This window comes from Myotis yumanensis, unplaced genomic scaffold (genome assembly GCF_028538775.1).
Source record: "Myotis yumanensis isolate MYYU_CA2020_CCGP unplaced genomic scaffold, mMyoYum1.0.hap1 SCAF_1, whole genome shotgun sequence".
Taxonomy (NCBI): domain Eukaryota; kingdom Metazoa; phylum Chordata; class Mammalia; order Chiroptera; family Vespertilionidae; genus Myotis; species Myotis yumanensis.
This window is the reverse complement of record NW_027223752.1, coordinates 32,607,350-32,631,564: the sequence shown is the minus strand read 5'-3', so window position 1 is coordinate 32,631,564 and position 24,215 is coordinate 32,607,350. Positions and strand designations below refer to the sequence as shown.

General features: G+C 46.5%; 1 protein-coding gene across 2 annotated transcripts in view; it reads right to left on the bottom strand.

The window, feature by feature from the left end:
- Positions 1-24,215, bottom strand: part of MAP3K9 (mitogen-activated protein kinase kinase kinase 9) — an 84,661-nt gene that overhangs the window by 13,211 nt on the left and 47,235 nt on the right. Inside the window, exons 3-9 of one of the 2 annotated variants that reach the window (XM_070417287.1) lie at positions 21,022-21,202; positions 13,473-13,621; positions 12,130-12,305; positions 7,729-7,969; positions 5,696-5,818; positions 4,088-4,241; positions 1,190-1,258 (exon numbers count right to left, since the gene is read on the bottom strand). In XM_070417287.1, coding sequence (XP_070273388.1) covers positions 1,190-1,258; positions 4,088-4,241; positions 5,696-5,818; positions 7,729-7,969; positions 12,130-12,305; positions 13,473-13,621; positions 21,022-21,202 — 1,093 coding nt within the window. The remainder of the gene's footprint in view (positions 1-1,189; positions 1,259-4,087; positions 4,242-5,695; positions 5,819-7,728; positions 7,970-12,129; positions 12,306-13,472; positions 13,622-21,021; positions 21,203-24,215) is intronic. The other variant, XM_070417288.1, reaches the window with a different exon arrangement.

The following is a 24,215-nucleotide window of genomic DNA, read 5'->3' as shown; positions in this document are numbered from 1 at the left end:
GAAGAGCACAGAAGAAATAAGGACTGCCCAGCACCAGCCAGGATCTACCCTGAGCCCATCTTAAGGGAGAGGCCATCCATCCACAGACACTGAATACAACACACGGGTGACATCAGAAACACTGCAATGCCATGCCAGCCAGGCCCTGGGCAGAGGAGCGGGCAGAGACGGCCAGGTGGCTCCACTCACATCATTTCTCAATTCCTCCTTCCAAGCTTATGGCATGCTCAGGCAACTGTCAAAGCCATTCACTTCCCCAAATCAAAACCCAACCAACACAGCTGCACCAACCCAGTGCACTTTGGGACAGACCTATGTGGGGAGGACGTAACGCTGTATGCGAGCCCTCGGTTTGTCTGGGACTGGAGAGCAAAAGGACAGGAGCTCGCTTTCATCCCTGGAATCAGATCACACTAGCAAGCCAGCAACTCCAGACACAGACTGATAGGTGTGTGTGTGTGTGTGTGTGTGTGTGTGTGTCGGGGGTGGTGGAGGGGGGCGGGGGGAGGAGTCAGGGGCCCAGAAGCACTGGCCTTTCCCTTGAGGACAATGAGAGGAAGGATAGGAATCTGTGCTGTGGTTGCCCTAGAGATACCAGGATTAGAACCTGAGGTGGCTCTCATTTTGGGGCTAGAAAGCCATTCAATGGAAGCCCACTCTTCCCAGCTTCTCTTGAGGGACAGAGAAGAACCAAGTTTTTCCATGACTTCAGATCTGTTTCAAGTGCCATCACAAATACTAATGAACTAGAATACATTCTAGCCACCAGTGGTGTGAACCAAAATACACCACAAGAGATAAGCAAGCTGCTAGAACCGCTAGCCTGGGACTTCTGCCCGCTAACCTTAGAACAACACTGCCTCCAGCTCTGGGTCCAAGGAAATCCAGGTTAGCCTAGTCAGAGCCAGCGCTGAAGACCAAAGGGTACATACTACGGTCTCCCTAAAACTAAGGGTACCAGGAGAACCCCAATAACCAGAGTGATCAGGGAAGTGAAGAACAAGGTAAAGTCAGACCAACACAGGAATTTTCCCAAGGTGCACGATGGTACTGCTTAAAAAAATAAATAAATAAAAGGTCAGCACAGCTTGGCAATACGAGGCTGGATTCTATGAGGTGCACTGTGAGAACAAGGAAATGGAAGGAGGGTTATTGCTAATACATTTGAAAGGGTGACGATGAGACTCACCCCAAGTGGAAATGTGGAGATTCTGATGGGGTACTTAACCCGTTAGCTTTCTCACGTCTCTGAGGGGATCTTCAATGAACACAGAGAATCAGTAGTGGGTCGAGCAGGTATATCCAGCTCAGCCTCTCCCAGAGGAGACCCCTCAAGGCTGGACTCGAGCTACGTCACCAGCCACCCTCCCTTTGTCCGGTCAGCAAAGCCCACACCATAAAAGGATCTTATGAAGATGGTCCAGCTTGAGCTGCTACACATCAGGACCGCCCAGTCCCTGGGACAAAGGTCCCTGGGCAGCCACAGCATCATTCTACGGGGCCTGCAAACTCCCCTACAAATGTGGACTATTATATTTTTAAAATATAGAGATGCAGATTCACTTAACATTACTAAATTCAATAGAGCTTTATGTCTATATATTTTCTTTAGCTGACAGGGACCAAATTTAGAAATACTGTCATATAGAGGCTCTCAAAAGTTGCTGACATTAAAGAGGTTTTTTTTATTCGAGACTGGGTAGAATCTATTTTATTTCTTAAATAGGAATTGAGAATCATGAAAAATGAAGTCACATATTTTGAACTGCTTCAAAAGTCTTGAGAGCAGCCCTGGCCGGGTGGTTCAGCTGGTCAGATCATGCTCACCATACGCCAAGGTTACAGGTTCAACCTCCAGTCGGGGCATATATAGGAATCAACCACTGAATGCATAAGTAGAAAAACAAATCAATGCTTCTCTCTCTCTTTCTCTCCCCTCCCGCTCTAAAAAAAAAACAAAACCAAAAAACTATCCAGGTGGCTCAATTTGTTGGAGCATCATCCCATACACCAAAAAAGTTGCAGATTCGATTCCTGGTCAGGACACATACCTTGGTTGCAGGCTCGATCCCTAGTTGGGGCATGTAAGGGAGGCAACTGATCAATGTTTCTCTCTACATCAGTGGTTCTCAACCTGTGGTTCGCCTAAATACATCCTGCATATCATATTTACATTACGATTCATAACAGTAGCAAAATTACAGTTATGAAGTAGCAACAAAAATAATTTTATGGTTGCGGGTCACCACAACATGAGGAACTGTATTAAAGGGTTGCGGCATTAGGAAGGTTGAGAACCACTGCTCTACATCAATGTAACTCCCCACCCCCCCTTTCCTCTCTCTCAAAAATCAATGAAGGCATATCCTCGAATGAGGATTGGGAAAAAAAAATCTTTAAAAAGAAAGTTTTGTGGGCAAATGTATGTAAGGAGGAAGAAAATCCCAAAGTTAACATTTTATACTGCAAAGTAAACTTAATTTATTAGCAAGACAAAAAAAAAAATCTTTAAATGAAGCCAAACCACAGAAACAACTGGGATCCTTAGCCAACCTGGTAAGTCCTATCTGTAATCACACTGTCGGAAATATCATGGGATTCAGAGTGACTGAGTTTATTCTCTCCAGCCCAGGGCACAGAGGACAGACCAAGGGCTCCTGCTCCTGTAGAACTTAGTGCAGCAGAGCAACGTGTCATCCCTAGGGGGTCCACACAGCTTAGGTAGTTTGCCCTAAATTTTCTATCCCAGGGTAGCTAGCAATCTCCAAAGCCTGGCTTCAAATAGTCAATCAATTATGAACCAAAGTATTTTCACTTTCAGCTCAGATCTGACATAGCGAGCTAGATTTTGGACACGAAATCTTTGTGTTTAGAGGAACACGAAGGCCAATTATAGGTTGAGGGCACCTAGAAGTATGCTATTCAACCTTAGGAGCTCTCCGGAAAGCCACTAGAAAGGGTGAGGCAGGTTGCTGCTTATACTCACACTAGGAAAAGTAAAAACAAAACAAAACATGGTTCTAGATTCTAACACCAAGAATAAGAAGTATAAACCTTTGTGTTTGTTCTTCCCGTATGAAATAGAATTGCATTAAAGCATGGGAGAAGCATAGCAAATTTTACACCTGCTTACGATGAGCCAGATAATCTTCTCTGCACTTCACAAAGATCAGCTTATTTACTCCTCCATCAACTCCATGAGACGGGTATGGATAAAATCCCCATTTTATAGATAAGAAAACATAAGGTTCCACAGCTAGGCATGGCGGAGCCAGGATTCGAACCCAGGGAGCTCAGAGGCAGCATCCAAGCTCTTCACTAGTGTACTACAAATGCCTGGCCTCTGAAGGACAAGAACCGGGAGAATGTGAGTCCTAGGCCACAAGCCCACAGAGCACACACAAGCACATCTAAGGCACCAAGGCGTGCTTTGTGCTTTGTCCAGAGGGGGCGCTCACACCCATCAGAGTGGCTATGGGGTGGGGCCTAAAAGAAGTTCTAGTGGCCCTGAGTTCTACCTAACTGCTCTACCAGGACTGGATTATTCTGCCTGCCCCAGCTTCGGGATGAGTCTCCAGTCAAGAGGGGCCCCTAATCCATCTTCCTTCTTTCCTCTGAGCAGATGTGTTGGGGAAGAGCCAGGTTTAATTACAATATTCTAGCAGAACTCTGTCCACCTGGCTCAGCCTCAGGGTACTCACTACTCTGAGTAGCACTGCTCTGGCGGTCGATGAACTGTCACTCATGGTCTACCTCCTGCCCACTACCTCTTCTTCACTTACGTCTCGTCCATGCTCTGTGGCTGCTTCTGCACTACCACAATAAAACTGAGCCGTTACCATAGACATCACACGGCCCACAAAGCCTAAAATATTTATTATCTGGCCCTTTATGGAAAACATATGCCAGCCCCTATCATAGGTGGTTCCAGGGAAAAAGGAAATTGGCAAACTCTGTTGTAAAGATCAAGAAGCTCATAATTTCTGAGGAAGAAGTGAAACGCACAATAGAGAAAAAGGTACTTCCCACTGTAGTTTTTAAAGGTGCCCCGTCTTCAAATGAGAATCTCCCATCATCTGGCTCTTACCCTTCATCGCCCGAGGCAAGCTCCTTCTGACCCAGTGTCCCTGGCCCCCACGTCCGTCCCTTCTTCTTGGAAGCCCTCTTCTCCTCCTCCTCTCCTTCCTCCTTTGGGATGACTGAGCTCCGGCCCCAGGTTTTGCTGCTTTCACCTGGTGTCACTGTGAATAACAAAGGTTGGATGGGATCTGGAGACAGATGGACAGCGCTCCCCACCAGCCCCCTAAACCAGCCTCTACCCAACCACACACACACACACACACACACACACACACGCACGCACGCACACACATGCACGCACGCGTGCACACACACACACACACACACACACACACTTGGAGCTCCCGGGAAGAAGTCACACTTCTTTAAAAACTCCGTGCCCAAGTGGAGCCTTCCAGGAAAGTAATGGAGTTCTCAGCCCCCTCTCACTTAGCATTCTCAAAGTACCAGACGTGGGAACCCTTCCTAGCTTCTCATGAGTCCAACGAAAAGCTGGAGCGCAGGCCAGCCAGCCCTCAGCGCTCCAAACAGATCTGACAGAGGCATTTGTTTGGTTGGGTGGGACTAGAGTGTGGGGTGGGTGGGGATAAGGGGCAACGGAGGTGTGAAGTGCAGACATTTTTGTAAGGGAAGTGGTGGAAAGGAAGCAAATGAGGGTTTCGAGGCTCTGGAAAAGGGAGTCAGGAGGAGGAGGACAGGAGAAAGGAACAGGCCTAGAGAAATAGAAGAGATAACAGGAAGAATACTCTTCTGGGCATGGGCTGAAACCCACCTGCTTCAGAGACTTGGCTTATTCCACAAATGAGTGAAGTGAGCCAGTTGCCAAAAAATAAGCAGTTGAGGGAACTGAGGCAAAATACGGAGCATGTGGAAGCCTCCGTGGGTTCCAGCCAACTGTGGCCACTGCAAAAGGGAATCCACTGATGTGATCTGATTTTTCAAGGAAAGCCAGAAATTCGGGATTTTTTTTTTTAATGAAATCTCTTAAATCAGGGAAACTAGTTCATTCATATACATACACACACACATGCATGTGACATGTATATGCTTTAAAACTACAAGGAGTAGTTTTAAATGGGGATGCTGTCCATCTGTCTCCAGATCCCATCCAACCTTTTAGAACTACAAGGAGTGTATATATCAATTCTTTTTAATAAGCACCGCCATAGAAATGAAATCGGTCCAGATTTGGCCTATCATAAAATACTTGGCAAGTTTTCTTAGGACCTACACTTTGAAAACACCCTTCCCTGGGAAGCATGAACAAGAGAAAAACAAGGACGCCTCAAATACGGCAGAGCGCACAAGGTGCCCAGGCCACGGTACCAACCTGTGTCTACATCACACACCAAAACGCTCTGTACCCACAGAACCCACAGACCCCTTTGCTGGTATCTGACTACGAGGAAGAGGAAGAGGAGGCAGCAGTAAAGCTAATGGAGGGAGGCCAGGGGAGGCTGAGGTTTGCGTACATATGTGCATGTATATACACATTGTCGAGGAGAAGTGGCAGGAGCTATGGATGGTGCAAGCCTGGACCAGTCGGTGGCTGGACAGAGTTGGGGACAGGTGCCCCCGATGTTCTGGCCCCAACCAATTTGGGAAACAGTCTCACACTGGATGGCTCGAAGGCGAGGGATGATGGTGGGGCTTGCAGGAGGGCTGGAGCGGCTGCTGCTGAGGCTCTTCCTTTTATCCATGGTGGGGGAGGCCTGGACCGTGAACTTGTGCTGGAAATCTGCTTGGAGAAAGATAACACACGGGCATTAGAATATTCCCACAACCCAGTTCCTCCTAGAAAACACACACTTCCTGGCAGGCTTGAGGGACAGGCCCGTTTCCTAAGAAACTCCTTGTTCACCTGGGAAACGTTCTCTTTCAGAATCATCTCTTTTCCCCAAAAAAGATGGCAGGATGGCAGGATGGCAGGATGGACATACAAGGAGAAGGAAAATTCCTTATCCTAGTGGAAGTCATGAGACAGTTTTCATAAAAGGATACGGGTGTGGCAATTACATATTTAGAATAGTCCTTTTTAGATCCCGAGAGCTGGTGATTATCCTAGGAAGTCTAACTTTAAATTCTCGATTTCATATAATCTATTAGTGCACACCCATCTTCTCAGGGACCCCAGCAGGCAGACTAATGCTTCTCACCAAGTGCAGGCAGAGCAGGGGAATAAGAACGAACCCTAGGTGGGAACCTAGGGAAGTGAGGGCCATGGAGCTAATGGTCCGAATTCTGATGCATTTCAAAGTCAGTTACGGCTCGGCCTAAGCCATGGAAAGCGTACAGCTCTGAATTTCTGAGTGTTACTCTCCTCATCATCCAAAGAGGTATAATAATCCCAGCTGCACGCTGACACCTAAGTCTGCCCCCTGGACTGTGACCTCCCTGAGGTGGGAGCGATCGCAAGTCTCTGCTTCCCCGGCATGCAGCAGTCTGCGGGCACATGCAGAGGCTCAGAGGTGCTTAGGGACTGTGTTGCCTGAAGAGAAAACAAATGCATAACAAGGAAACCAGTAGGCAGGTCCCATGAACACATTCACTGGCTTTCAGTAAACGAACTCCCTTGTCTCTGCTTACGCCGCCATCCTTGTGCTCCAAACCACCCACTCCTGCTCCTACTGGGCTATATTCCCCGCGTTCCCTAACTTCTAATAAGCTTGCTTCCTGGGGCCGTAAGGACTCAGAATATAGTGAACCTTTTCATCTACATAAACACACACTTGAGCGTTCACCTCCCTCCATGGGTACAGCGCCCCCCACAAGATTCTAATGCCTAGTTTCGTATTTCTTTGCATTTTCCCGAGGTTGTGCATACCACAAAGGTACCTGTACTCAGCCAATGTGTTTCTGAAAGGATATGTGTAAATCAGATTCTTATATATTAGTCCTAATCGCAACTGCACGCAGTGAACTAATTATTTAAAGCAGTGGTTCTCAACCTTCCTAATGCCACGACCCTTTAATACAGTTCCTCATGTTGTGGTGACCCCCAACCATAAAATTATTTTCGTTGCTACTTCATAACTAATTTTGCTACTGTTATGAATCGTAATGTACATATCCGATATGCAGGATGTATTTTCATTGTTACAAACTGAACATAATTCAAGCATAGTGATTAATCACAAAAACAATATGTAATTATATATGTGTTTTCCGATGGTCTTAGGCGACCCCTGTGAAAGGGTCGTTCGACCCCCAAAGGGGTCGCGACCCACAGGTTGAGAACCGCTGATTTAAAGGAACCCTGAGATGAGACAAGAGTTCTTTTTCTCACACATACATGCTCTGGAGTCTCTGTTCCCCACAATGACACGCTTCCTTCGCCAGATGTGCCTAAGGTAGGATGTGCTTACATGAGTGACCATGCTTCTAGCAGCCGGGCTGGGCTTGCCCGTCAGGACCACCGCCAGTGTGTCTTCCCTTCATAGTCTGTGTTTAGTCACCCTCACAAAGTGCCCTGGGGTGGAGTCCCTTTTCAGCAGGCCAGTCCAACCAGTGAACGAACGGAATGGCCCATTCCAGGCCGGCTCCATGTTGAGACTCAGGTGCCATGTGTCCAGCTCAGCCCCTGGCTCCCGCCCATCCCTGGCCACCCCAGCCCCTCGCCCAAGTCCCAGTGGGTCCCCGGCCACTAACCCGAAGGGAGGCTGATGCGGTTCCCGTCCTTGAGCTTCAGCCGGCTCTTGCGGAACTTGCCCTTGCGTTTCTTCACCCGCGGCTTCTCCTGGCACAGCTGGTGGATGATGATGTTGAGCTCGCGTCCCAGGATGTCGATCTCCCGCTCGGCCAGCTCCTGCTCGCGGCGTCGCAGCAGCTCCTCCTGGTTCTTCTGCTGCAGCGCAGCCCGCGTCAGCTCCTCCTCCCAGGTGCGGAGCTCCTGGGGGCGGCAGGACCCAGAACCATGAGTGGGAGTGGGTGTCAGTGCAGAGAGGTGAGGCCTGAGGGCCCGGAGGCTGGTGCTCAGGGCCACCTGGAGAGCGCCCCTTTAACACCCCCACATCCAGTCCCCAGCAGAGACGGCAGCACCACAGTTAGCTGGTGAACGAACACCTGCCCACCTGGATGGTGGAGAAAGGCAGGCTCAGAACAGTCACGCTGAGGATACAGCTAGAGGAGCCAGAGGCCAAGCCCCAGGCTGAGAGTTCCCAGTGGTTCCTTGATTACTGATTAAAATTGCTTATGAGTTAGGAAAAAAAATGAAGGGTTGGGTAGAAAATATAATATGTACTTATATTTTGCAGATGTGATTCTACTTTAAATTTTCCCATCATGTAAAAATGTTAGTTTTTTTTTAAACCAGAGCCAACTTAACGTGATCTACCTTAAAATGTGCCCACTATAAATGAATCACCCTGCCGGCATCACCTAAAACATTCAAATAAAGAAAACAGCCCTAACCAGTTTGGCTCAGTGAATAGAGTGTTGGTCTGCGGACTGAAGGGTCCCAGGTTCGATTCCGGTCAGGGGCACATGTCTGGATTGTGGGCTCAATCTCTAGTGGGGCGGGGTGTGTGCAGGAGGCAGCCAATTAATGATTCTCTCTCATCATTGATGTTTCTCTCTCTCTCCCTTTTCCCTTCCTCTCGGAAATCAATTTTTTAAAAAATATTTTTAAAAAACACACAGATTTCCAGAGTGGCTGTTGCAGAGGTAGGGGAGGCATGCTTGCTTGGTGAGGGAGTCCGCTGAGGCATGTGGTCGGAACTCTCTTCTTATCTTTATTTTTTTTTAATGTATTTTATTGATTTTTTACAGAGAGGAAGGGAGAGGGATAGAGAGTTAGAAACATTGATCAGCTGCCTCCTGCACACCCCATATTGGGGATGTGCCCGCAACCAAGGTACAGGCCCTTGACCAGAATCGAACCTGGGACCCTTGAGTCCACAGGTCGACGCTCTATCCACTGAGCCAAACTGGTTAGGGCTTTTCTTATTTTAAAGGACAGCCATTTGCTCTGGAAGGATGGCAACGGTGCAGCCAAGAAAAGAGAGAACATTTCCTGACATCTTTGCCAGGCACTTGCTCTAGAACCACTGCCACATTAGGTGGGCAGAATCCCCTTTTCCTTCTGCATGAATTTATCAATGAACCCAGCACGGAGTCCTGGGAAGAGGTGGGAGACATGGAATCAGGAAATAGGAGAGAAAAATAGGAAAGAGAACAAAGCATGTGTATAAAATTTTTAAATATGGAACCTAAACTTTTAACACTGGATACTCCAGGCCTAGGACTGAAGGAGGTGGGGATAAGGGGAAATTTAAGAAAGCTCTCATGTCAACATTGCAAACCAATAAAAAGTGGAATGTTTCTTTAATAAAGAAGCCAGAGCAACACTTCTGTGGTCGAAACTTAAAATTCTCAATGACATGCTCCACTAGAAGGAGTCATTCTGGACAAAAACAAAATACTGTAGATAAGAAACTTAGAGCTTTTTTTAAAAACAAGTATGAGAGCGCATATTGGGGAAGCTGAGCAGCAGGTAGAAAGCAGAAGAGAGAACAGAGATGGGAATAAAATGTTCTGGTGGTAGGAGCTTTTTGTCTGACTAGTCTCCCATTCCCAAGAGAATATCAAAATAACCATAAAAGGAATAGAATGAGAAACGAGAAGAGGATTAGCACCTAGGAAATTGCCTGGTATATGGTAGGTGCTCAATAACTGCTGAGTCAATGAATAAATGAGTGAATGAGAAAGAAGGAGGTAGAAGACACTTTTATAAATGCAATCCTCCTTTATGGAACATAGATTCATCATAAGTATCTACGAGATGAGCTTGAACTTTTGAGCTTCTACTTTGATGAAATAAGCTCCGAAGAGATCAATGGTGCACCTTCCAAATCCTTGGCTTCCCTGTCCCATGACTTAGCTTTCACCATCAGGAAAACACAAACACATGGACGAATCAGAAAAATTGTTACTGGTTGGTTGTAATAATTTACCACTTGCTGCTAAGTGGGAGCGCTGAACAGTTCAAGCTAATACCAGCCTTTCTAAGTCCTCTCTCCTGCATACTCTTGTGTAAGGGATGGTTTGAGGCTAAGCTCCTTCCTTTTAGGGAACCCCAACCCCAGTCCAGAGACCAAGCCAGGTCACAATACCTAGACGCAGTAGGTTGAGCCAACCTGAAGAATAGGCTGAATCACATAGGAAACCAAGACATTCACAGAGTACTAGCCTAGGGCACTAGATACCCGGAAGAACCTCAAACATGGTAAGTCCCCTTCTTGTGAAACACCTATGAGGGGTCAACCTCATAGTGTGCCAATCATATTGTCTACCTTCAATAATGTAAGAGGCATCACTCCAGAGACAAAGCTCATTATTCATCTTACCCTCACTCGCCCAACTACAAGCCTTATGTGGAGAGGCATCACAGCGTGGTGGTTAAGAGCAAGGACTGAACAAACTGCCTGAATTGTGGCCTTGGGCAATTTGATAGGGGCCTCATCTGTGATAGGGAGTTAATAGCACCAACATCACAGGGTTGTATAACATAAGATAATTATTATCTCATTACGTATGATTATGTAAGAATTCAAATAAATAAATAACAGACCACAGCACATAGTACCTGCTCTATGAATGTTAGCTATTGTGAGAATGGGTTTGACTTTTCCTAGTAACTACTTATTGACAAAATCCAACTTTCATTTTTTCATTGGCTGGTACCCTTATAATTTCATTAATCAAAAGAAATAACTGAGAGTCAGCGATTAGCAATCTAGCAAAAGGCCAGCAACTCTGCAGTTTTTCTAGTTGGAACAGTTTTTTAATCATTCTGCTCAGTGGTCCGTGCAGGTCTCTCCCCTTCCCCCCTGAGATCCTTAAAGATTCGTCATCAGCTCACTCCATTCCCCTGCAGAATGCTCGCTGACTCATCAAACAGTACCAAGTTTAGGATTGCTCTGTTGAATTAAAAGAATTTAATCTTGTTACATCGGCTCCGGAAATGATGTTGAAGTCATTTGTTTAGGGAACAATAATGATACCGCAAAGAGGATGATTTGGGAATCCGAAGACCCAGGTTGAAGTTTCTGGTTCCCTGCTTACCTAGACAAGTCACTGACCCTCGGTTCTGAGAAGAAAAAGATAATGACACCTGCCCTACATGCTGGTGGCAGGGGCATAAGACTCCAGGATAAAAAGGATGAGAAGGTCTTAGCAGACCTTTCAAGTGAAAGAACTGGGAAGTCATAAAGATACGTGTAATTTTAGCTGCTATTATTATCATGTTGCTTCCCAAATTCCCATGGTGGGGAGTGAGAAGGGAAAGAGAAATTAACCAAGTCTATATATAGACCTCCCTCCGGGCCCTCGCTGTAGCCCTTAGATTTAGTTCTGCTCCTGCAGTATAAAGCAACCCAGCTGCTTTGACTAACTTTACCTGTGGGGACACTGACTGCACCAAGGGCACAGAGAGGGGACATTTACGGAACGGCCACAAAACAGGAAGATGGATCTCTACCTGGCTAAGTCTCTGAACTCCCTGGTTGGTTTGGACTGTCAGCCCTTTTCACAAAAACATGAAAAATGCCAAACGATTTCAGATTCATGGTATTTTTAGCCCACGTGCTATTTCTGATTCTGATACCAAAAGACACTGGCAAGGTGTTCTGATAACTGTTCTCCATGTTGAAGTATCCTTGGAATCAAGCTAACCCCTCGAAAAGTCCATTGCAGAGCCAAGAAACCTTTGGAGAACCCTTTTGCATTTTCAGCTGGCAGGTGAGACACCACGTTGGTACTTGCCCAGTGGTGTGCTCCCTCGGTTTGGACAATGAAGTAGATAGGCTCAAGGAGAGCATTGGCTCCGACACCCCCTGCTTATTCCTGCCATATTTCCAAAAGAAGAAGAAGTCTATACCATTTCAGGTCACACCTGAGGCCTGGAGAATTCTTTCCATGCAAAGCAGAGAAGGAAAGAGCTGCCCCGTTATTGCAAACCAAGCAGGAAGGCGGTCGTGTCAGGATCTGCCCAGAGGCCCCAGCAGAGAAGGCTCACTGATCCAAAGCACGACTTTATCTTTTTTCTCTTACCTTTTCTTTGGCCCTGAGTTGGTCAAACATCTCCTGAATCTCATGTTTCCAGTCATCCTGCAGGCAGTGGAAGGAGTCCTTGGGCATTTCAAAGAAACCAGACTCCTCTATGGTAGTTAGCTGGTCCAGGATATTTGTGAAGGGTGGTCGTGAATGGGGGTCGGGATTCCAGCAATCTTCACGGAGCCCATGAGCAGACAAAAAGCATGAATGGATAGAGGCAAATGTTAGACTTAGGATATGATGACCTCACTTACCAGACAACTACCTCTCATTTCTCCTTTCAGAAACAGAGACTGGGATTTAGGTCCACAAACAGGGCTTAGGAAGTAAAGCCAGGTGCCCAGCATCACAATCAAAGAGGGTGAACTTGGAAAGAAAATGCTGCACTTGTGCACCCATCCAATGGTGACTATTAATTCAGCACAAGAAAGGCAAGTCCAAAGAGTTCCCTTGTGTGAAGTACACTACCACACTTGATCCAGTTACTCACGATTCCAGTCCTACAGTGGGTAACTACACCTTGAGCCTCAATTTTCCAAAAACCAATGAGCTACCCTCCCCCACCTCAATGGGCAATTGAGAAGGCAAGGATCAACAGCACTGGAGTGGGAGTCAGGAAAAATGAATTCTTTCTACTTGCAGCTCAGCTCTTACTAATGGAGTGGCCACCCATCCACTTAGCTTTTCTCAGCTTTGGATTTCTCACAAAATTGTAGGATTTGACTAGATGACTTTGAGAGTTCCTTTCTTCTCAGGTGCTCTTTATTTCTACATGTAAGACACGAAGAGGTCCTAAAATAAAAGCTGCTATACCTTCTTCATTTGAGTTAATAATATAATGAAGAACTGGATAGGCTTTAGTTACTAAATTAAGATCTACAGCCCTAACCGGTTTGGCTCAGTGGATAGAGCGTCAGCCTGCGGACTGAAAGGTCCCAGGTTCGATTCTGGTCAAGGGCATGTACCTTGGTTGTGGGCACATCCCCAGTGGGTGGTGTGCAGGAGGCAGCTGATCGATGTTTCTCTCTCATCGATGTTTCTAACTCTCTATCCCTCTCCCTTCCTCTCTGTAAAAAATCAATAAAATATATTTAAAAAAAAAAAAAAAAAAAGATCTACAGTCACTGGAGAAGGACAGAAGGGACAGCTCTGACATCAACTATCAGGGTGCTAATATCATCTTGAAGTAGCTCTCCCAACCACCCATAGGATTCCTCCTTGAGTGACTAACACTTCATCTCCTCTTTCAGTAACTGATCCTGCAGAATTGGCCAAAATCTATCAAGTGCTGATAGGAAGGTGAACCGTCTCCAGTTTTGTCCTGGCCAGGGATCACTTACCTTCCATGAGTTTGGCAAAAGGTTCTGGGCATGTGGAAGGGATGGGGAGGGCGAGTTTGTTCATGGCCACTCCATAAGCGACTGCCAGGCCATCGATCCCTCGGAAGGGCACCTCACCAGTCAGTAGCTCCCAAAGCAGCACCCCGTAGCTAGGGAGGAGAAGGAGACGTGATGACCACAAGTACAAATGCACTGAAGTAGCTCATTCATGCATGCTTGCTGAGCATGCCACGTTCTCTCCAGCACGTAGGGAGACGAACAAAACGGACGTAGTAACGTAATATGAAAGGAGGACCATAAGGCCTTCTGGCGGGAAGCAAAAACTCTGGAGTCAAGCACCCTTGGTTTCAAAGTCTGCTCCTCAAATTCCTCACCTGTAAAGGGCAAATAACCCTAGCAGTCTCTCAAGACTCACGATATTAAATGAGCTCCTCAAGTGTTTAAATCAGTGCTCAAGGGCCACAGCTATTTTGTTGTTGTTATTGTTAGTGTAATAAACTGGGAGAAGGGGCAGCCGCCCCAAAATACCTGTTTTTCTGTTTTATAAAAATTTTGGCTTTAATCACAAATATAAATATATATAATATATATTTTTTAGCTTTGGAAACACAGAAAGCTGACCACTCCAAACAAACAGATTTTCCCCCCTAAAATCTTTAAAAAGGTTTCTTTAATGCCACCCACTAGGTTGAGTAGATTCCTGCCCCCATCAGTGTGAGCCCTTAATGGACACTGCTAATTCAAAGGGGACGTTTCGCCAGGGTGGCCTGCACCAGCGGAGCACAGCAGGTCACCAGCTGTGAGGACGTCAGAGCTCCCTCCCTACCTTGCAAGTCTACATGAAGAATTTCTTTTCACAGGTCCTGGAAGCCAGAGAATGAGGAGCACAGAGCTTAGCGGAATAACTATTCTACGAGTTCACAATCAGAACTAGACAAAATACAGCGTGTTTAATCCTTCCAGGAATGAGTCAGGACAAGAAAACGTAAGACCATGAACGGTTGGAACAGTGGCTCTTTTTATATTTTCAACACAAACCTCGAATTTTTTAATATTCATCAGTAGTTTACAAACAACAAAAAGTTGTACTAATTTTTTTAAAAAAAGAAAGAAAGAACAAACCCAGTATCTATTTTATCGTGGTACCTTGCATGTGCAGGGTGCTATGCCATTTACAAACACCATCTTGAATCCCTACAACAAACCTGCAAGGTAAGTTTCATCATCATTTTGCAGATGAGGAAAGCAAGCTCTAGAAAGGTTGAGCAGCATATATTAAGGGCATATAGGTACATGAAGTAAGTCATGGTGGACCCTGCACCACCTTTCCATTCTTTCTCTCTAGAATGCCCTTCTACCATCTCTCTGCCTGGTAAACTCTAATAGTCTTTCAAGATCCAATTCAAATGCACCACCATTTATTAATTCATTTTAAACATCTGTTAAATCTTTATTATGCATCAAGTTCAATGCCACACACTAGGATACAGGATAAAAGATACAGATCTTGCCCTGGCTGGTGTGGCTCAGTTGGTTAAGCTGAAAGGTCTTGGGTTTGATTCCCGGTCAGGGCACACACTCAGGTTGCAGGTTCAGATCCCCAGATAGGGTGAGTATGGGAGGCAACGGGTCAATGTTTCTTCTCTCTCACATCAATTTTTTTCTCTCTCTCCCTCTCCCTTCAATAAAAACATATCCCCGGGTAAGGATTTAAAAAAAAAAGATACAGATCTTATCCACGAAGAGATTAATGAGAGGGACAGAAAGAAGACCTTCAATTAGAATATGGGGAAATGAGTCACAACAGAGATACTATGAGAGCACAAAGGAGGGTCACCCAAACCAGACCAGGATGGGATGGGAGATTGCTAAACCTTGAGCTAAACCTTGAATGCTGAGTGAAGGAAGAGTTAGTGCTCCAGAGACAGGGATCAGCATGTACAAGCACATGAACTTGTCTTTAAAGAAGCCCAAGTGGCCTGGCATGGCCCCAAAGAGCAACAATGTGCCAACCCATGAGCCAGGGCAGCCAGGGGATCCCTACAGATGGACCCTCAGAGTGGCCTGACCAGTTTCCTAAGACAATGGCTTTACCCCAGTGACCCCTCCAAACACTTGATATATCTTGACAGGAAAAAGCCTGGTAGACAATTCCAAAGTCTTGTCTGGACAAGGTGCTGGATTTTAGACTGAGGCTGATGGGAACAATTGGACATGTTAGGAAGCCTTGCCTAACACCTCCAGGTGTTACGCAGCCTTTGTTTGGGCTGCCACATATTGTAGTTGTTTGTTCACCAGCCTATGGGCTCCTAGAGGGCAGGGATAGTAGTGTTTAATCTGCATTCTCAGGGCCTGGCTCAGGCTCTGGTACACAGTAAGCACTCATTTAGTGAGTGAGTTGGTGGAGAGGTGTGGGAGTGAGTGCCTGGTGAGATGGTCCTGCAGGGTGCACAGGGTAACCCTGAATAAGGCCTGAAAACCACCAAGAACTGCACTGTTATACTTCCTACCAGTCCTTTAATGTGGCCCCCAGACAGAGCTCATGCTGGGCAGCTTTTACCACATAAACTCTCAGCACTGCTGACTGTATTCCTAGGTTAGAGCGACTTTCCTCTTGCCTGCCCTTGGCATTACTGCCCACCTCCACCCCGAGGAAGGAACACCCACGGTCCCAAAGAACTTCTTTCTCCCATCCAGGCAAAGACAAATGGTGTCTGAACCCTAACCACCTGGAAAGACAGTAGAGTTTCAAAGATCCAAACATGCATCCCCTTTGTGTCCTAGCATCCCCCGTGTGACGGTTCTCCCGCGGAGCCCTAGGTGACCCATGGAGAAGTCTCAGGTCACCTGGAAAAGGGAGGAGCCAGGCACCTCTCGGCTGCAACAAGAGCAGCTCTGCTCATACCTGGCCGGCTTCTTTGGGCATCAGCATTCCATTCCATTTGAAGGGCTCTACAACTAAGTGAAATGGGAGGACTACTCCCCAAGAAAGATCGAGACAGACTTCAGTCAAATGCCTGCTTTACCACTTACCAGCCGTGTGACCTTGGAAAAGCAAGTTCATGGCTCCAGACCTGTTCCCTCATCTGTACAAAGACGGCCTCTCCTACACCTCGCAGAGCAGAATAACAACTGCTCCTCATCCAGAAGTTACCACCCGTGGCCAGCAAACATCGGTGCTGCCCTTGGAGAGGGCCTGACGTGACAGTGGCTGGTGGGAGCTGGGGAGAGCCCTCCGTGTGTGGGGAGGGCCTAGCTGGAGGACACCTGCCTTCTGGAAGAAGCCTTTCCGGGATGACTCAACCAGTCCGAGTTTCCCTCTGCCAATGTTCCTGTTTATTTTTGTAACAGAAGGTGGGTGATATAAACGAAGTCTTGGTGTTCCTTTCACAGCAATAGAGTCCAAGAAAGAAACTGGAGAAATACACGTTAGTTGGGTCTGAGCCCCAGAGAGAGGTGGGCAGAAGCCCACTGATTTACCTCAAGTTTAGTTTAATTTGTTGCCCTCCTGGGATTGACAGGGAAGGTCAAGAGATCCTTCCAAGACCATTTACAAGCAGCCTGGAAGCACCCACTGAAACACTGCCTGGGACTCCCTCCCCAACAGAGAACCGCCAGCTCCCACAGTGCGGCCCTCAGGGAACTCACCCGATGTCATTAATTAGCCACCTCCAGAGGTGTGGTAACCTTCCCCCCTTGGGTATGGTCAAAGGTGGGGGAGGGGTGTTTTATTTTTTTCAACTTGAAGGAAAGCATCGGAGTGGATAACAATCCTTCCTGACCAAAGGCACAGCAATTCCGCACCTGAACTGGACCAGGACTGTTTTTCTTCTTAACCTGTGTTATCTCTAAGTTAGAGCTAACCTGTTTATTAGGGATAACTGTCAACTCAGGGGTCCATGCCCTAAAGGGAGAGGTGCCCCCTGAATGGGCTCTTGCACTTGGTAATCAGCTGTGACCCCACATTCAGGAACCTCACTGACTGTTTACTAATCTTTGGCAAAAACAACTGAACTTAAAATATGTGAAAACACTTTGTAAATTGTAAAGTAGCATACAATTCTTCTTGTTGTTAGCTGGATCCTCATTCAAAATGATGACATATTTACTAACATATTTATGTAACATATACATTGATATTTTTATTGGCAATAAATACTTCTTGATATGCTCATGCAATATTATATTTAAAAAGTAGCTTAAAAAACAGAATGACCCTATTTTAAGGGATGGGTGGATGAGCATGTAAACAGGAATGAGTACACCAAAATATTAATATAGGTTATCTTTGGAAGTAAGTTGTGGGTGATTTTCTTTTTCTTTTTTCTTTGTTTATCCGTATTTTCTAATTTTTTTCTATAGTGAACACGTTTTACTACTGTAACTTTAGAAACTTACAATGATCAATAAAATACCTCCATTTCATCCCACACATGAGATAAACGATGTACGGCATTCAGTATAGAGCCTGGCCTGTAAGCATTCGTAGGCGGTAAATACTGCTACCAGTGTATGTGTGCTGTATGAATAGCAATGGGCACATGTTTTCTTCTGGTAAAGATGCAAGATCATTTGGAGCCACTTAGATGAGCAGGCTTGAAGAGAAAGAGATAAAAGGCTCATTTAATGGGTTCAATAGATGGTGTCCTAGAAAGAAATACTGAAGCATGGAAGCTAAGGAAGCTAGAAAGAAATAGGGTGAATTATGTTTTCAAACCACATTCATCAACCACGCTGAGTCAGGAGACTTGAGCCCCGGGAACAGTCCTAATCCAGAGAGCCACTGGCAGAGCAGACCATGAGACAAATTCCAAGACACCTCATCCAAAGTGCAGTTGATTTGAAGTTTACCTCCCAGCTACTCCCTTCAGGAAGTAGAATAACATCATCAGATGCCTCTCACCAGAGGCTCCTCAAGCCTGCTTTCAGGATGTGTGCTTTCAGGATGTGTGCTTTCAGGGCAAAACCTGGAGCTTAGTCTTGGAACAAGGACACTTTGGGTAAAAGCTAAAAGGTTCTGCCTTGTTCCTTCCCTGATGGACAGAGCCCTGCAAGGGCCTTGCCCTTCCTTGCCTGGATTTCTATCACTATGAGAAGATCTGACATTAGGCATTTGGGTTTGCTCTTCCCGCTAAGAATGTACCTGGTATCCAGAGGCAACTCTGCCCAAATCATTGCAGCAACAGAAATCCTGGGAATGTGACAATTAATCCTGAGTGATTTTGGGGCCAGGCTGGGAGAAGAGGCGAGCAGGAATGTAGAAAGTAGAAAACAATCATGCTACTGAGAAGTCCTGTTGTCCCATGAAGAACGTTAAGATGAAGTTGAGTGTGGCAAGTGGTTGATTGTCCCTCGGAATCCATTCACTCCTTCTTCCATAATAAGAGTTTTAGCTGGGCACATGGTTGTCCAGCCTACATCTGTCTGCCTCCCTTGGAGCCAGGTGTGCATACATAACCTAGAGCAGGCAATGAGGTGTGCACAGAGGAGATGTGCACAACTTCTGGGTCATCCCCAAATGAAAGACAAACTGCTTGCCATGGATAAGTTCTCGTTCCCCTTCTCTGCAGACTGTAATGCAGAAGCAACAGTCAACTCAGATGTAACCATTCAGGCAAGAACAATGCACTGAGAAACCCGAAAGAACCTGGGTTCCTGAACCATCTCATAGGGCACACCAGTCTGTACTAACTTGGACTACTCCTTAAAAGAAATACACTTCTAGCAGCACAATTTACAACAGCTAAGATTTGGAAACAGCCTAAGTGCCCATCAGCAGATGAATGGATTAAAAAACTGTGGTACATCTACACAATGGAATACTACGCTGCTGCATAAAAGAAAGAACTCTTACCATTTGCAACAGCATGGAGAGCATTATGCTAAGTGAAATAAGCCAGTCGGAGAAAGATAAATATCTTGGCGGTTCCTCAAAAAGTTAAACATAGAATTACCACATGACTCAGCAATTTTGCTCCTCAGTATATACCCAAGAGAACTGATAACATATATGTTCACACAAAAACTTGTACACAGATGTCCATAGCAGCACTGAGCCAAAAAGTGGAAACAACCCAAATGTCCATTGACTGATGAACAATGGATAAACAAATCGTGGTATATCCATAAATGGAATATTATTCAGCTATAAAAGGAATGAAGTTCTGACGCATGCTAATACATGGATACACCTTGAAAACATTAAGCTAAATGAAAGACGCCAGTCACAAAAGACCATATATGATATGATTCCATTTGTATGAAATGTCTGGAATAGCCCCCTAAAGACAGAAAGTAAGTTCGTGGTTGCCAGGGCAGATTAGGAAATGACTGCTAAGGGGTATCAGGTTTCTTTTTTGGGTAATAAAAATATTCTGAAAATAGATAGTGGTTATAGTAGGTTGAATGGTGGCCCTAAAAAGTTATGTCCATATCTTCATACCCAAAAGCCTTATTTGGAACAGAATCTCCCCTAGAGTGTCTGAAAGGGGTGTGGCCCTAGGGCCACTAACTGTAGACTTCTGGTCCCCAAACTACAAATTTCTATGGTTTTAAGACACCAGGTTTGTGGTAATTTGTTATAGCAGCCCTAGGAAACTAATAACAAGGGTGACTGGTATAACACTTTGTAAATTTACTAAAAACCACTGTCATACTTTTTAAAGGGTAAATGTGACTATCTCAATAACGCTGCTATTAAAAATGCACACACATACATACAAACACGTAAGCTCACTTTACAACACATCAGGAAGCAACGACTTCACAGACTGAGGCACAACGATAACCTATAGTCCTTCCTTTTGCGTACCAAGGTGATGCCCAGTCTCACGGCCACGGGCTGCATGCTCTGTAGATGCTCCTCCTCTTTTCCTCCCATCAGTGGGGACAAGAGTTTTAGATCCATATGTTCACACAAAAACTTGTATTCCTCTTAAAAGGAATACAGAAGTGACCTCGTGGGCTGATATTTATTAGGCAGATGGCTGGTCCAATCTGTGACTATGCATTTCTGGGCACATGCTTGGACTTCTTTTCCTACTCCTCTCTCCACATTCAACAGATAGACTAAAAAGGTTAACCGGATAACTGGAAAGGATAATTTCCAGCCACCAGAAAAAAGAGACGGCACAGTGAATACTTATCGTCCCAGGAGCTTATAGTGGGGACAAGTCCAGCAGTAAGAGCACTGTCGCTAAGCAAGCCAGGGGACCCTGGTGAAGGTCTCCAGGAGTGACGGAGTGCCCTCACCCCCTACAGTCAGATGGGAGTGCACACTGCCCCTGATCTTCCCTAGGGAGCACTCACCGACAGAGAGGGGCCTGCATAGATGTGCACTTGCCACAGCACTGGAGGGACTTCTGGCAGATGAAGGCACTGGAAACTGTCCCCTGGCAACTCGGGAATTAGTGTAGATTTCTCTGAAGGGGTCATTTATACCTACTTGGGGTTCCTGGGAGTCTATGCAACCTCAGTTCTCCAAGCCCCGAAGCGTGTGTGCAGCCAACACAGACCCGGGGGACACTGACCTTGCACCCTTGCGCCTTACCTCCACACATCGCTGCCTTTGGAAAACATGGAGGCACGAATGACTTCGGGGGCCATCCAAGCATATGTCCCTGCCGCGCTCATCTTGGTGGTCCGGTGCCATTCCCGAGCCAGGCCGAAGTCAGTGATCTTCAGAATCTTGTTGCTCAGGTCTCCATTCTCCACCTTCTGGAGGATCAATACTGGGCCAGGAAAGGAATACAAAGAAACCAGAGAGTCTGCATTAGTCACAGGACAACCACCAAGTGCAGAGCCCTCGGGGACCCACTGTCCCCTCCTGTGCAGGCTCCATCATGCAGCTACCATGGACTGACTGATGGTCGGAGCCGTCACTCCTATGAGGCACCATTTTTATGCCACGCCTTTTATCAGCATTATTTCCAAACCACACATGGCCTTATGAGGTGGGTACTACTGCCATCTCTGTTTCACAGAGGAAACTGAGGTGAGGAAACTGAACTATGGCACCATTAAATTTTCCAAAGCCACCCACCAAATAAGCTAGGACTGAAACTCAGGCAGCCTGACTCAAGAGCCTTCTCTCTTAATCTTATAACACACGCCCATTCACCCCCTAGGGAAGGAGCTGAGGCCACAGCTGACCCCTCTGAGGAGGGGATACTTGGGCTTTCTGTTGGCCAGAGCACCGCTGGGCTATAGCCTAAACTTCATGGAACATGAATAATATCTAAATAACACTATCATTGAAAGTACACACACATAGTAGTACATACAAACGCATAAGCTCACTTTACAACACATCAGGAAGCAACGGCTTCACAGACTGAGGTACAAGGATAACCCAGAGTCCTTTCTCAGCTCACAAGGAATGGAGGTGCATGTTGGATCTCCAAGGTTTCGTGTCTGGACAGTCTCCATGAACCAATTCAAGGTACTTTACTTAAGCTCATAAGGAAACACATTTTGGGACACAGAGATTTCCCCTTATTCCAGGAACTCACCCCCTCCCCATTGGGAAGTGGCTGACAGTGTCAGAGGGTACACACGCGTTCACACCCATGATGTTCTCCATGAACATGGCCAGGAAGGAAGAACTGGTGGCTGAACTGGTCATACTGGGCCGTCTCCCAAGCTCTAATGCCAAAGCATCACGGTGTGGGAGCCATCCTGGCGTTCCTCAGTAGCAGCTGAGGCAGCCACCTCACGCACAGGACGGCTCAGCGGTAAGTGTGCCCTTTGGGAGCCAATCTCCCCCAAAAGAGCAACAACGCTAATTGACTGCAGTGCTGTAAGCTAAGCCAAGGAACTCTGCCGGAGGGGGCAGCGAGTGAACGCCCTGGATCTGTGGAGGGCAAGCCTCCATTTTCCAAGTGGGATGGTCCCGCAGGCCCGGGGCAAACACAACCGCTCGGGGGCCTGACACTGACCACGTGGAATTGAGTTCTGAACACAGGATTCCAGGGAAGGAGGAAGGCTTCCCTGCCACTCAGGCTGGGGAGGTGTTAGGGCAAGGGCCTTAGGCAGGTCCTGCAGGCAAACAACTGTACTTTTCCTGCCATGCCACCCACCCCCAGCCAATGTCCAACTGTGACCACATGGAAAGGATGGGGGCCAACGATCTCCAAGCCCTATGTGGTTCTCAGAAAATCATCAGTAAAGAGGGTTTACAAGCAGCCACGGAGCTGGAGGCACAAAAGAAAACCGTGCCAGCCACTCCCTGAACCTAATGGACTAAGTCTCCTTCCTCCAAACCCTCTCCCCTGACATGGCCCTCCCCACTCCCTGCTTCCAGCAGCCTGAAAGGGTCCAGGCCTCTGAGTGCTGGGCAGATAAAAAACAGAAAACAAAAAAACCTTTCTTCATGTCATCTACTAAAAATCTTTCCTGGCCCTAGCCGGTTTGGCTCAGTGGATAGAGCGTCGGCCCGAGGACCGAAGGGTCCCAGGTTCGATTCCGGTCAAGGGCATGTACCTTGGTTGCGGGCACATCCCCGGTGGGGGGCGTGCAGGAGGCAGCTGATCGATGTTTCTCTCTCATCAATGTTTCTCACTCTCTATCCTTCTCCCTTCCTCTCTGTAAAAAATCAATAAAATATATTTAAAAAAAAAATCTTTCCAGGTTCTTCTATGCCTCTCTCTCTCTCTCCTTGGACAGAGATAGCAGAAGAATGTGCACTCAGGTTGCAGACACTAAAGGAAGTGACAGTACAGAAGCCCACTGAACCTCCAAAGAGGGGCCACCAGCTGTTGGCCATTTCTCCGTAGTCACCCTTAAATCAAAGGTTCAGAGAGAACCCCCCTTTTCATAGGAAACAGGGTTTAGTCCTGTTACCCCAAATCTCCAGGTGGCTGGCCTAAGGCACAGCGGGGAAGAGGGTAAGAGTTTCATGGTACATGCCCAGCCAGTGTGGCTCAGTGGTTGAACATCAACCTATGAAGCGGGAGGTCAAGGTTTGATTCCTGGTCAGGGCACATGCCAAGGTTGCAGGCTCCATCCCAACTGGGGGTGTGCAGGAGGCAGCTGATCAATGATTCTCTATCATGATTGATGTTTCTCTCTCTCTGCCCCTCTCCCTTCCTCTCTGAAATCAATAAAAATATTTTTTTTAAAAAGAGTTTCACGGTACATATGCACATGGAACCAGCTAAATTTCCTCATACTCTATGCTGGAAGGGGAAGCAGAGAAGTTTGGGTTCTGTTACAGGAAAAGGATTTTTAGCCACTGAATGGCATACTGAAGACGACGTTTAAAACAGACTAGTCTGTCAGTTGGTTTAAGAGGGATGGCAGAATGATGGAGATGAGCAAGAATCAGCCCGGAGATAGACGGTCTGCATCTGAATGCCTACAGATAGTGCAGGTCCAGCCCCATTCCACCTAATCCCATTGCTCCCTGCTGCCCCACACCCAGCTGACCTCAAATATTTATCCCAACAGGTTGGGCCCTGAAGGCATCTGAGTTAGAAATCCCTGGTGTCCTGCCCTCAGCCACAAGGAGAAGTGTAATTAGAAGCCAGTTAATAAACCTGGCAGATGGTTACAGGCAAGGATTCTCACAGTGTCCTGACATACTGGTATCAACAAGTCTCTATTACTAGTAATAATTATGGTTACAAAGTTTGTAAAAGCTTTACCTTTCTCTGGAGTTTTAAAAAAATTGAAATGAAATTCACATAACATAAAATTAAAACTTTTAACGTGAACAATGCAATGGTACTTAGTACATTCACAATG